The sequence below is a fragment of the Homarus americanus genome, unplaced genomic scaffold, assembly GCF_018991925.1.
Source record: "Homarus americanus isolate GMGI-L3 unplaced genomic scaffold, GMGI_Hamer_2.0 scaffold53496, whole genome shotgun sequence".
NCBI lineage: Eukaryota > Metazoa > Arthropoda > Malacostraca > Decapoda > Nephropidae > Homarus > Homarus americanus.
The window spans coordinates 257,501-271,389 of NW_024742304.1; the positions used below are offsets into that span (position 1 = coordinate 257,501).

The following is a 13,889-nucleotide window of genomic DNA, read 5'->3' on the forward strand; positions in this document are numbered from 1 at the left end:
GTACTCAAGGGGTTAAATCATAGTACTCAAGGGGTTAAATCATGGTACTCAAGGGGTTAAATAATGTTACTCAAGGGGTTAAATCATGGTACTCAAGGGGTTAAATCATGGTACTCAAGGGGTTAAATCATGGTACTCAAGGGGGTTAATCATACTCAAGGGGTTAAATCATGGTACTCCAAGGGGTTAAATCATAGTACTCAAGGGGTTAAATCATAATGTTACTAAGGGGTTAAATCATGGTACTCAAGGGGTTAAATCATAGTACTCAAGGGGTTAAATCATGGTACTCAAGGGGTTAAATAATGTTACTCAAGGGGTTAAATCATGGTACTCAAGGGGTTAAATCATGGTACTCAAGGGGGTTAAATCATGGTACTCAAGGGGGTTAAATCATGGTACTTAAGGGACAATCATATTACTCAAGGGTTAAATCATAGTACTCAAGGGGTTAAATCATGGTACTCAAGGGGTTAAATAATGTTACTCAAGGGGTTAAATCATTGTACTCAAGGGGTTAAATCATGGTACTCAAGGGGTTAAATCATGGTACTCAAGGGGTTAAATCATGGTACTCAAGGGGTTAAATCATGGTACTCAAGGGGTTAAATCATGGTACTCAAGGGGTTAAATAATGGTACTTAAGGGGTTAAATCATGGTACTCAAGGGGTTAAATCATGGTACTCAAGGGGTTAAATCATAGTACTCAAGGGGTTAAATCATGGTACTTAAGGGGTTAAATAATGTTACTCAAGGGGTTAAATAATGTTACTCAAGGGGTTAAATCATGGTACTCAAGGGGTTAAATCATAGTACTCAAGGGGTTAAATAATGTTACTCAAGGGGTTAAATCATGGTACTCAAGGGGTTAAATCATAGTACTCAAGGGGTTAAATCATGGTACTCAAGGGGTTAAATCATGGTACTCAAGGGGTTAAATAATGTTACTCAAGGGGTTAAATCATGGTACTCAAGGGGTTAAATCATAGTACTCAAGGGGGTTAAATCATGGTACTCAAGGGGGTTAAATCATGGCAAATTAGAATAAACATTGGCGGATATTATTAAAGATCTTTGTTTTTGGTTTTTTACGTAAACTTCGGAGAATTAAATTGAGGTCAGTCTAGTAAGTATTTGACCTCACAACAAAAGAAACTGACTAAGGTTTTATAGGTCGTCTCGAGTACCCTGTTGATGCCTTGTGAGGTGTGGGGCGTGAGGGAGTGTTGGTTGACGCCCTAATGTGTGGGCGTGGTGAGGGAAGGTGAGGGTGAGGGTGTGTGGGTGTGGTGAAAGAAGGTGAGGGTGGTGGTGTGTGTTGAGGGAAGGTGAGGGTGAGGGTGTGTGGGTGTGGTGAGGGAAGGTGTGGGTGTATTGAGGGAAGGTGTGGGTGAGGCTGGTATGTGTGTGTGTGGGGTGGGCGTGGTAAGATAAGACGTGGGTTAATAAGGTGGCATATGGGCGTGGTGAGGGGTGTGGGTGGTGGTATGTGGGTGTGGTGAAGGAAGGTGTGGGTGAGGGTGGTGGTGATGTGTGGATGTGATGAAGGTAGGTGCGGGTGTGGATGATGATCATGTGTGGGTGTGGTGAAGGAAGGTGTGGATGTGGTAGAAGTGTGTATGGTAGTATGGGCGTAACACGGGCGTGGGTGGTGACATCTATAGTACATCGTTGACCACTCCACCACCAGGTACTCCTATTCCTTCATAACATACTCCAGCATAATGAGACTAATGAGAAAACCCCACATAATTCTCCCACAACCAAGGTATATTCACTTGATATATCCGTCTCCCTACCTCACCCAACCTCAGTATACCTCAACATATTCCAATATAGCTCTGTATACCATCTAACATACCACTGCCCAGTATTGTCATCTCATCATAGTATACCTGATAAATCTAACGTTATATATCAGTTTCCAAACATCACATTTTAGCATACCCAGGATTCTGGTCTAAAATATACCAGGATCCACAACCAATATTTGAACCTACCCGGACAAACCTTGGCCTACTTGCCCCGCCCTCCTCCTGGTTGCATACCAGTACAGATATATTTGAGGACAGATACCCTCACTGGTCGACCCCGCATACCTCAGGTGCCCAGGAAGGTCATAGGTGGTTGGGGGTATAATGCTATGCATAGCTGGATCTTCTTAGCCCAACATCTTAGACAGGTTTTCAATCTTAATATTACATCAGTGTTATGTTCTGGTCACCACTGTGTTGGCAATGTTTTTATTCTTGTTATTAATTTATATATTAATTTATATATTAATTTATATATCTTTCTCACTCTGTATCGTGTTCCATGTGTATATATGTAATTTATCATCGTAACCAAAACTTTCTACTGATCAAGATTAACCCCCACATAATCTATTGAGTATCTTCATAAAGAGGTTTTAAGACTTTATGTACTTATTATGACCCCGACCAAGACTGAAGGTAGAGTGTTTGTCCTGTCCGTCCGTCCGTCTGTCTGACCTACACTAAAACATCTACACTGTAAAATCAACATCTAAATTTTCCCCCACGAAGGATTGTGACACATACCACAAACACCTTGATGAGACAGTATGTATATATGTATTCCGTTATATAGGTCATATCTGGAGCTTTTTTTTTTACCTTGTATCGTCTTGTGCCACTGATGAGTTCCTTCACGTTTTAAATATATATTGTTTCTATGGCTTCATTTTACGTTCTTGTTCACCTTCAGGAGGATAATAGCCCAGGTGCTGTTGTAAGGTAGTAGTGTCCCTCGCTGCCTTGACACACCCCACATAGTGTTCCGTATGCCACTTCTCCACCCCCACCCACCCATCCACCCTCGCCAACCGTAGATCTTCACCCTGACCTCATCTCAGAACTACACCTAGACCCGCCTTCATCCTCACACACACACACCTCTGATCCATCCGCTATACACAGCTATAAAAAAATCAGGTGTGTGTGTGTGTGTGTGTGTGTGTGTGTGTGTGTGTGTGTGTGTGTGTGGCATCATAGGGGAAGATAAGTAACAGAGAGGGTGTCACTGTGTCACCTGGCCCTCATCCATCACCACCTAGCTCTCATCCATCATCACCTGGCCCTCATCCATCACCACCTGGCACCCTCCACCACCTAACTTCACCACCCGCTCCACTCCCTACCACATAGCCCCTAAAATCCTCCGATCCTTACCACCCAGCTACAACACTCAGCCCTCACCACCCAGCCCTCACCACCCCAGCCCTCACCACCTAGCCTCACCACCCAGTTGCCTCACTGCAGCCCCTCACCACCAAGCCCTCACCCAGCCCCTCATCACCCAGTTACCTCCCACCACCCAGACCTCACCACCCAGTTACCTCCCCTCCCAGCCCTCACCACAAGCTCCTCCACCACCCAGTTACCTCACCACCCACACCTTACCACCCAGCCCTCACCACCCAGCCCTCACCACCCAGCTCTCACCACCAAGCCCTCACCACCCAGCCCTCATCACCCAGTTACCTCACCACCCAGCCCTCACCACCCAGTTACCTCACCACCCACACCTTACCTCCCAGCCCTCACCACCCAGTTCTCTCAGCACTCAGTCCTCACCACCACACGGCTCCTCCCAGCCCTCACCACCCAGTTCTCTTGGCACTCAGCCTCCTGCAGCTCTCACCACCAAGCCCTCACCACCCAGCCCTCATCACCCAGTTACCTCACCACCCAGCCCTCACCACCCAGTTACCTCACCACCCACACCTTACCTCCCAGCCCTCACCACCCAGTTCTCTCAGCACTCAGTCCTCACCACCCAGCTCTCATCACACACCTCCACCACACAGAGATGAGTGGATATAATTTGCTGCGTCTAGTAAACCTAAAATCTGCCCTTCCTGATTTGACTGATTAGGTTTATATCCGAGAGGAAACAACATCCATTTCAACACAGCCTCTTAACCTCACCCCATATACTCCCCGACCCCCACCACCTAACCTCCTTCTCTCATCTCCCTAACATTTCTCCCTCTCTCCCTCTTCTCCCCAACATTCCTCCATCCCTCCCTCCCTCATCTTCCTAACATTCCTCCTTCTCTTCCTCTTCTCTCCAACATTCCTCCATCCCTCTAGCCATCATCTTCCCAACATTCTTCCTTCCCCCTCTTCTCCCCAACATTCCTTCTTCCCCTCCTCTCTTCTCCCAGCATTCCTCCATCCTCTAGCCATCATCTTCCCAACATTCTTCCTTCCCCTCTTCTCCCCAACATTCCTCCTTCTCTCCCTCTTCTCTCCAACATTCCTCCATCCCTCTAGCCATCATCTTCCCCAACATTCTTCCTTCCCCTCTTCTCCCCAACATTCCTCCTTCTCTCCCTCTTCTCTCCAACATTCCTCCATCCCTCTAGCTTCATCATCTTCCAAACATTCTTCTTTCCCCCTCTTCGCCCCCAACATTCCTCCTTCCTCCTCCCTCATCTTCCTAACATTCCTCCATCCTCCCTCTTCTCCCTAACCTTCCTCCCTCCCTCCCTCTTCTTCTCCCCCAACATTCCTCCTTCCTCCCTTCCCTCTTCTCCCCAACATTCCTCCATCCCTCCCTCTTCTCCCCAGCATTTCTTCCCTCCCCTCCCTCCCCTCTTCTCCCCAACATTCCTCCCTCCCTCCCTTCCTCTTCTCCCCAACATTCTTCCCTCCCTCCCTCCCTCTTCTCCCCAACATTCCTCCTTCCCTGCTTCTTCTCCCAGACACACACACACACACCCTTGTTCTCCCTCACTGATTACAATGGACCAAGTGTGGCAGCCCTACATGTTCGTTTACGTGGTACACACCCGCCAGGCCTTGGTATATTAGTCTGAGTCCAACTGTGTATATTATATATGGTTATATTATAGGAGTTTCGCTAATATATGAGACAAGAAAGAACGAAAGAAAGAAAGAAAAAAGAAAGGAAGAAAGAAAGAAAGAAAGAAAGAAACTAAAAAGAAAGAACATCTAAGACTTTACTGATGCTAAACAAAACACTAATAAATCATAAACAACAGATGAAGTCAACCCTGAGTGACCTATTGTATATGTAGTGTTTGTCAACCTGATTGCTATAAATACCTCAACTTAACCTAACTTAACAATCGGTTTTAATATGAAAATCAGGATCGTCTCACATGTCAGGTTAACAGATTAGTTTGGGCTATATCTGGAGGCCAAATATAGCCACGTGGCGCGCCCACCTCAACACGACGCCAGTGTATACCTCTAATGTTATCTCTCGGGAATTGGTTTTTCCTTTTCATTCACCTTCCTAGATTTCACCTAAGTGTGGTTGTTCTCTCTGGTGATCTCCCGCCCCATCACACGCCGGCTTATTCTTCTCCCCGACACATTCGTGGTTTAAGATCTTGGTGGCTAACTACACGTATGAGAACGCATATATCTGTCTCACTTAATCTACGACACAAATTTGGATTCTCAAAGATCTGTACGGTAAAATATTCTGCTAAGTGATGATTTGAAGCGCGTCTTAACTGGCTGTCTTGAGTTTCAGTGTGGAGCGCTTATGTTGAAAATGGTTAAAGTTATGCTGAAGTTGCGACATAACCAGAGGCCTTCTTTTATCCCCACGTGAACGCTGGAGTCTTTGTGAACTCAAGTATTAGCTCGAGGAGGAAGTCATGAAGTAAACTGTTCTTTGGCCACTAGTTTAACAAGATTTAGGTTCATTTGTATACATAATCAGATAAACATCTCATGGGAATTACCGAATCTCTAAGTTTATTGATATTCACGATTATAATCTCTCATTGTGGTACATTTCTATTCAAACTAATATCAAGGTTAAGGCACTGTAAGATAATGTAACTACTGTACTTATACTGTATATATTTACGTCTGTATTAGTGCTGATATTATTGTACCTGCATAAAACTGTCCATTATATGCTTGAGTCTGGAGTTTGTACTGATTGCATTGAATAAACTGACACATATAGATTGGTACCAAGATTAAGACACAACCTGGTACCTACTGCACCTGTTCTGTTATATATTGAGACCCAAAATATTACTAATGCAGTATTTCGTAATAAAACTTTGTAATTGTGAAATAATCATTTTGAAATAGATGTTAACACACTAAATGGAAAATATTGTACCTGTTCTAATACGACCTTGTTACATGGTAATTTATGTACACCTGTAATTCCGTACCCGTAAATCTGAACAGGTCAGTGTTATATGCTAATGAAAGTTGGTGGTGGTGATAGTAACGGCTGGGGGAGAGGTTAGTCACCCCATATATAGCGAGTAAAGGCGGGCAGCCATACCAGGAGTCACCACACTACCTATGACGAAATACCGTTCTCTCGTCTTGCTCTGTGTGGGGGTGGGGGGATTGTGATCTGGGCCATTTTCAAAGTGGGTTGTGGAGGAAATATTTTCACACACATAAGAACATAAGAACATAAGAAAATAAGGAGTCTGCAGTAGGCCGGTTGGCCTGTGCATGGCAGCTCCTGTCGAGAGTTACTACCACTTTCCAGAGTTCCCGCACGTACTACAAAGTTGCTAAGCTTGTTCCACTCGTCCACCACCCTATTTGTGAACCAGTTTCTTCCTATCTCCCTCCTAAACCTAAACTTATCCAACTTGAATCCGTTGCTCCGAGTCCTATCCTGCTCGGATATTATAAGAACTTTATCTATATCCCCTTTATTGATTCCTTTCACCCACTTAAATACTTCTATCATATCTCCTCGCACTCTTCGTCTTTCTAGGGAATTCAAGTTAAGTTTCTTTAACCTATCCTGATATGGAAGGTTTCTAAGTCCCGGAATCATTTTTGTCATTCTTCGCTGCACCGACTCTAGTGAATTTATATCCATTCTATAATAGGGGCACCAGAACTGAACCGCATAATCGAAGTGCGGCCTGACTAGCGCAAGATATAGTTGCAATAAGACCTCTGCACTCTTGTTACTTACACTTCTAGATATAAAACCCAATACTCTGTTTGCCTTATTTCGAACATTAACGCACTGTTTTCTAGGCCGTAGGTCCGGGCTTACAAGTACCCCTAAGTCTCTTTCACAAGTCGACTTCTCTAGGTTGATGTTGTTAAGGCTGTATACATTATAAGTATTTGTTCTTTTCAATATTAAGTACGCTGCACTTGCTGGTGTTGAATTTCATTTGGCATTTTTCAGACCACCCCTGCAGTTTATTTAGATCCTCCTGTAATGCATTTGCATCCTGCCCGAATTAATTTGCCGCCCTATTTTGGTGTCATCCTGCAAACTTGCTTATGTCACTGCTGATCCCAGTATCTAGATCGTTTATGTAGATTATGAACAAGAGTGGGCCTAGTACTGACCCCTGGGGAACCCCACTGGTTACACAGCCCCACTCAGATTTAACACCATCTACGCTGACCCTCTGCGTTCTATCGGCGAGCCATGATTTTATCCAATTTAAACTTCCCCTCGATACCATGAGCCTTAATTTTTCTCAGAAGCCTCTGATGCGGTACTCTGTCAAATGCTTTGCTAAAGTCTAAGTAAATAACATCGTAATTTTCGTCATTATCTACTACCTCGAAGACTTTCCTAAAAAACGTTAGCAGATTTGTTTGACAAGATTTTCCCTTTGTAAACCCATGTTGAGAGTCGTAGATTAATTTGCTTTTCTCTAGATGCGATCGGATGCTATGTGCTATAATTGATTCAAGAAATTTCCCCACTACTGACGTCAAACTGATCGGCCGGTAATTTGACGCTGATGCTCTGTCTCCCTTTTTGAATATGGGTACTACATTTGCCTGTTTCCACAAGTCACACACACACACACACACACACACAGACACACACACACAGACACACACACACACACACACAGACACACACACACACGCACATACAATATATACATTCTACCTTTCTTGTTATTTTTCTTATTCTTTTATTATTATTTTAAAACTGCATCAACAATACATAAGCTGAATATTTTTCTACATTCTATTTCCGCTATTTTTTTTTCAGATTACTTTAAATATTATTAATTAATTTGTTTTCATATTTTCAGTCTGAATTCTTTTTTCGAAGATGTTTATGTTATTTGTTTGTTCATAGATTTATCTTCATGTGCTTTTTACATTGTTAATTTTTTTTGTGTATTATATTTGCTTGTTTATTTTATTTTGTAGGTCTTTTTTTTTTCTTTTTTTTTAGTTTCTTTCGTATTTTTTCCCTTTTTTTATTATTTTTTACTTCTCATTCATATAATAAAGCACAGTACATCGAGAGACTTTTTTTATCGTTCGTGAAGATTTGTTCATTCTGGTAGAACTACATATCAATGTTTACGTGATCGTCGGCATTCTACATTAGTATCGTTAGAGGGTAACTGTCAATGTTTACATCTGTGGACCCATCCCTCAGCCAATCAGATAACCTAAACCTGTAGTAAATCAGATAAAGCCCAAGTATTATACTCTCTCTCTCTCTCTCTCTCTCTCTCTCTCTCTCTCTCTCTCTCTGACCCTTCAACTACTCAGATTGTTGGAGCCATCACACAATCAGATGGCCACAAGCCCCCAGTCAATGAGACAATGTGTGACCTGGGTTGTTGAGAATCAGGTGGACAGCAGAGTGATGATGCCATTAATGAGGAGGAGCGGGAATACTTCGTCTCTCTGTCATCCTCTGCTTCTTCATCTTTATCATGTCTAATTTGCTCTTTCACCCTCATTCTTTCATTCATTCATTCATTCATTCTGTATTATTCTGTACTTCTTTCTTTCATTTATTCCGTGTTTATTTATTCATTCATTCATTCACTACAGATTTTTCACTTCTCTTCTTCCATCTTTCCTTTCGTTCATTCGTTCGTTCGTTCCTTTTTCTCCCTCCCCACTCTCCCTCCTTCAATGGCTGTATTAAATAACACAGTTTTTTCTAATGGAATTCGTCTATAATAAAAAGAGAAATAAAAAAGAAGAGAATACAAAGAAAATACAGAGAAGAACAGAAAGAGACGAAGAAGGACACGAAAACAAAGAGGAGAAAGAGACATAGCAACACAACACTAATGAAGGGTACTGTAAACACCAAACCGAGTAAGTGCGTGTCTTTGTTGTCGTAACTGTATCAAAGAAAACGTACTTGTTATGGGTGACTGATCAAGTGTGGCTCTCAGTACTTAATGAGTCCCACTTATTCATCATGGTTTTTATTATTACTCCTGGTTAAGGCTCTCTGATTTACTTTGTTTATTCATTTATTTTTAATTATTTATTTCTGTTCTTTCGTGTCATTGATGTGTATTCCAAAGATTCATATTATTATTTTTTTTTCTGATAACTGCTTTTTAACTTTCTTAATACACATGACACCACGGCCTGATAGACTGACATATTATATCCAGGTTAGGTTTTTCTAGTACACGCTGAGTAAAAAAAGATAAAAACATTTAGTTTGTTGTATATTAAAAGGTGATATATGGCCTTTATTTATTAAGGTGTAGGTTGCTGGAGAGATGTGAGAGGAAAGGGAGTTTTGTGATCGAGAAGTGAGAGGAATGAAGGAGGTGAATGTTGACGAGGTTCAACTAAAGGGATGGTAAGGTAGGGACTGGTGTGTGATGCGACTGAGATTGGGTAGAGGGAAGATGATAAATTAGTTTTCACTGGGACACCGACCATGGAACTAGCGGTAGACAAGGCACAGTGAAGAGATGCATTGAGGATATAGAGAAGAGATAAGCAGGCAGTAAGGTGAATGGCTTTATGTTGTATTTTCTGTCCAATAGTCATAAGGAGGACTGCTTCACTGGCTGCGGTTTCACACACACACACACACACACTACTACTACTACTACTACTACTACTACTACTACCTTTTTATTTTTATTTTTTTTTAACGTGGCCTCCAGCCTCCCAATAGCCACACCTTCGCCTCCATTTATTTACCTTAATATTAAATATCCTAATACATAAGAAGCTATCCTATCTGTGTTAAATTAGTTGAGCCGCAGATCTATGCGGCATTCAGTGACTGTCAATATCTGCAGCAGTTGTCGGAGTAGGGGCAGAAGCTCTCGTTCCCCTGAGGCAGAGCAAAGCCGACCGAAGGAGAGAGAGACAGTCGACATCTCATCCAGGCTGTAACATAACTTCTGGGCTACTGCTTCTGTTCGGAGATCAACTCCGCGAGTCTGGCGTAGAAACATCTTGCACTTGGGCCCATCCCACCAGAGGTTGTGAACACTAGAGGAGTGAAGCTGCCTTGATCAACGTTTTGAATTCTCTCCCCGTATGCCCTTCTCTTGTCGTTCTCGTTCCTCCTGTGTGCAGCATCGAGAGCTAGGTTGCGGTGACATGCGGCCATGGGATCAAAAATCCTGATGTCAAAGAAAGCTCGCTGTCCCCGCGTCCAGAATCCTCGAGCACTGACGTCCACACGGGCTTCGTTAGACGTGTTTGAAGTCCTGTGTTGAAAGATCTCGCCATCCAATGGAAGGAGGGTCGGTTCTACCATGACGTCCCGGCAGATTTCCTTCAACATATTTGCTGTGAGATCCCTTACCTCGTCATGCCTCGCCTCATGCATATGAAGCCCCCCTTCTTGCACTACTAGTACTACTACTGCTACTTTGCTGCCACTCGGAATTGAGTATGACGATCATGCAGCTTTGATACAATGATATGACTTATTAAGGATGTCACCTTCGTTGGTGAGCTCTGAGGTGACTAGAGAGGCCGATACGGGACCGGCAGGGTCGTCCACAGATGTTGCACGTATGGAGGGCTACATCTAGTGCGGGAAGGACGGCGGCAGCGTCTTTCCGGCGTTAGCGCTTGTTTGCCTCGGTATGCAGTCGGGCTAACTCGAAAGTATTGACCCCTGCTCGTGTGGTGCTCCTCCAAGCGTTACGGTGTGGAGTAATCGTCACACACACACACACACACACACACACACACACACACACACAAACACACACATCCTCATCATCATTACGGACAATTTTACCTCGTTCAAGAAAGCATTTATCGGAACTCTAGTTATACCTGTGGCTGGAAATGAGAGACAGGTGTGGGGGATGGTTGGAGGGGGCGTGTAGAGTCGGCCAAAATGATGACCAAGTGACTCTGAGACTATTGTAACTGAAGGTAACTAACTGGTTTATCATAGCAAAGAGCAAAGAGTAGCTTCCAAAATGTCTTAGGTGGATTAAACTAGGGAGGGTATACTAGGGTGTGTATACTAGGGAGGGTTTACTAGGGTGTATATACTAGGGAGGGTTTACACTAGGTTATACTAGGGAGTGACACAGAGATACACAAGGTTAGTTTACAAGAGACAACACAGCTACGCGATCATGGCAGTCTTAGTGCAATTTCGTCGCCATTTTTGATACCTGTCTTGTCTTCTCACATCCTTAACTGTATACAAACTGGTGCTCGTCTTGTGAGGGGTGTGTGGGGGGGGGGAAGACTGGAGCGACTGGTACGTTAGAATGAACTGTCTAATGAGTGGCTGGGTGTAGAATTATTTAGCGGGCGGTCAACTGTGATTAGAAAACGGAATGCGAGGAAAATGAGACACAAAGAAAACGAGATGTGAGTAAGATACATAACGAAGAAAACGAGATATGAAGAAAATGAGAAACAGAAAACAAGAAATAAAGGAAAGGAGATAAGAAAAACGAGTAACAAGGAAATGGATAAACAAATAAAGGGAAATGAAAAAAAAATGATAAGCATAAAAGAAAATGAGACACGAAGAAAACGGAGCGTGAGGGCGATGGATAGCGCAGGTTGGTGTTGGCTAATTAAGGAGGTAATAATGAAGGGAGTGAGACTAATGATAATTACCTCATCACTTAATGTAATTGTGGTAAACTAACCCGTATTTACATGGCCTCTGGCTCCTACCTTGCAACTCTCTCTCTCTCTCTCTCTCTCTCTCTCTCTCTCTCTCTCTCTCTCTCCCACCTTTTCTCCTCCCTCATTCCCTTCTCCCTCTCTCCCTCTCACCCTTCCTCCTTCCTCCCTCTCTCGTAAGATTTTTTTCCTCCTATATAGAGGATGAAAAATCACTTCCAGTAAACATAGACTAAAGTAAAGTCTTGGGAAAAATGACACGCCATTTTCTTAATTCTGTGACATTGCCTCTGGGAGGTTAGTGAGGTGCGTAGTTTACATTGTCTACGGGAGGTTAGTGAGGTGCGTAGTTTACATTGCCTACGGGAGGTTAGTGAGGTGCGTAGCTATACCCAATAGAGAGTCTTTGACTTGCTGGTATGGCATCTATCAAGACAGTGTCCTCTTTTTTATGTATGACTTCACTTTCGCCAACAGTTCAACGAAAGTTTCATTATCCATTCTCAAAAAGTTCTTATAATCTTGAGGAGATGATACCGCTAGTTCCTTTAAATGGGCGTCGTGAGAGAACTTGGGTCTTTTTCTGTGCTATTCCTTCATCCATAATTTTCTTTTTTCTTTTTTCTTTGAAGTTTCTGTTTCAAGAGCAAGTATAAAAGCTGCCTCCTTACTCATGCTGTCACCCAGTGTTGAGGCGGAGCGTATTAGACACCAACTGTAGTTTGATCATTCTAGTTGTAAAGGGTGTCGATGTATGATGTTTGACATCGTGTTTGACAAACATATTTGATAGTGTGTGGCTTAAGGCGTCGAACTCGAGTGGTGATTAAGATTGTTTTCTTTAGGGATTTAGTTATCGTACTTGAGCGAATTAAAGTTATTTTTTTTAGGGGAGAGTTTCTTTTATTTTTATCAAATTACAAATATATCCAGACAGACACGAACTGACACCGAAGATAATTTACAAACCTAAAAAATAAACAAACAAGAAAACAAAGACAAAAGACCGTGACGAAGGAAAATGACCAGGCAGTGACTGGCTCTTCTCTCTTTTTTATATTATTATATTTATATTTGGATTGGGTTATGGAGTACGGGGTGTAGTAAAGAAGAGGGATATGGAGTTCAGCGGATGTCGCTGCACTTCCTCTTTATTACCTTCTGTATCCTGGTGAGGCTGCACAAGTCATGGGCTTCGCCTTTTCTGTCGTTTGTCAGCCGGGCAGCGGAGCCTAAATCTATAATGTGAACTTTGAATGGTCGGCTTGAGTCGTCGATAACTATATTACCTGGGTGTATATCCATGTGGGCGTAACCACGGGCGTGGAACTTAATTAATGCCTTTTGGATGGCACCGTAGACCTTTTGGCATGATCTTTTTGTGCGTGAAGTTAAAAAATGGTCCAAAGTTAGGCCAGGGCAGTATTCCATGACCAGGCCTTGGGGGTCTTCACTTGTTACTCCATACAGGATCGGAGCACCGCCAGCTCCGTTCAATTCATGGAGAGCCATGGCCTCGGACATAAGGGATTGGTCCCCAAGGGAGGTCTTGAGAACTGCAACTATTGTTTCGCCGTAGGACACCTCCAAGTTTACTAGACGGGCCAGACCAAACACTCCCACCCCCAAGTCTTCAACTATAGTGATCTTTTCATAGGAGATTCGAGGGAAGGGATAATCTAGGTAATCGGCAGCTTGTTGGTGGCAGCTGCTGGAGCTGCTCATGAAGGGGTCAGACTCGAATTCACGGAAGCTGTCCATTTTTCACACTTTTCTTGGCTTCCGACCAATGACATCAAATTATTTTTTGACCATGGGAAACAAAAATACAATGTAATGAGGTTGGAACTTTGTTAGATAACTGTGCTACTCCTAAATCAGCTGTTTTATAGTAAAGTGTGATGACGGTGGTGAAGATGGTAGTGATGATATTAGTGATATGTGTGATGGTGGTGGTAGTTAAAGTGTGTAAAATGCAGTGAGTGGAAAAGAAATGTAATGGCAGGGTTAACGCGTAGTGGCAGCAGTTG

At 43.1% G+C, this 13,889-nt stretch overlaps 1 protein-coding gene across 1 annotated transcript; it reads right to left on the bottom strand.

Moving 5' to 3' along the window:
- Window positions 1–12,984: 12,984 nt before the first annotated feature.
- On the bottom strand, window positions 12,985–13,620 carry LOC121876728 (maternal embryonic leucine zipper kinase-like). Its single transcript, XM_042382084.1, has one exon. It carries the CDS (start codon window positions 13,618–13,620, stop codon window positions 12,985–12,987), a length of 636 nt encoding a protein of 211 aa, XP_042238018.1.
- Between the last annotated feature and the right edge of the window lie 269 nt (window positions 13,621–13,889).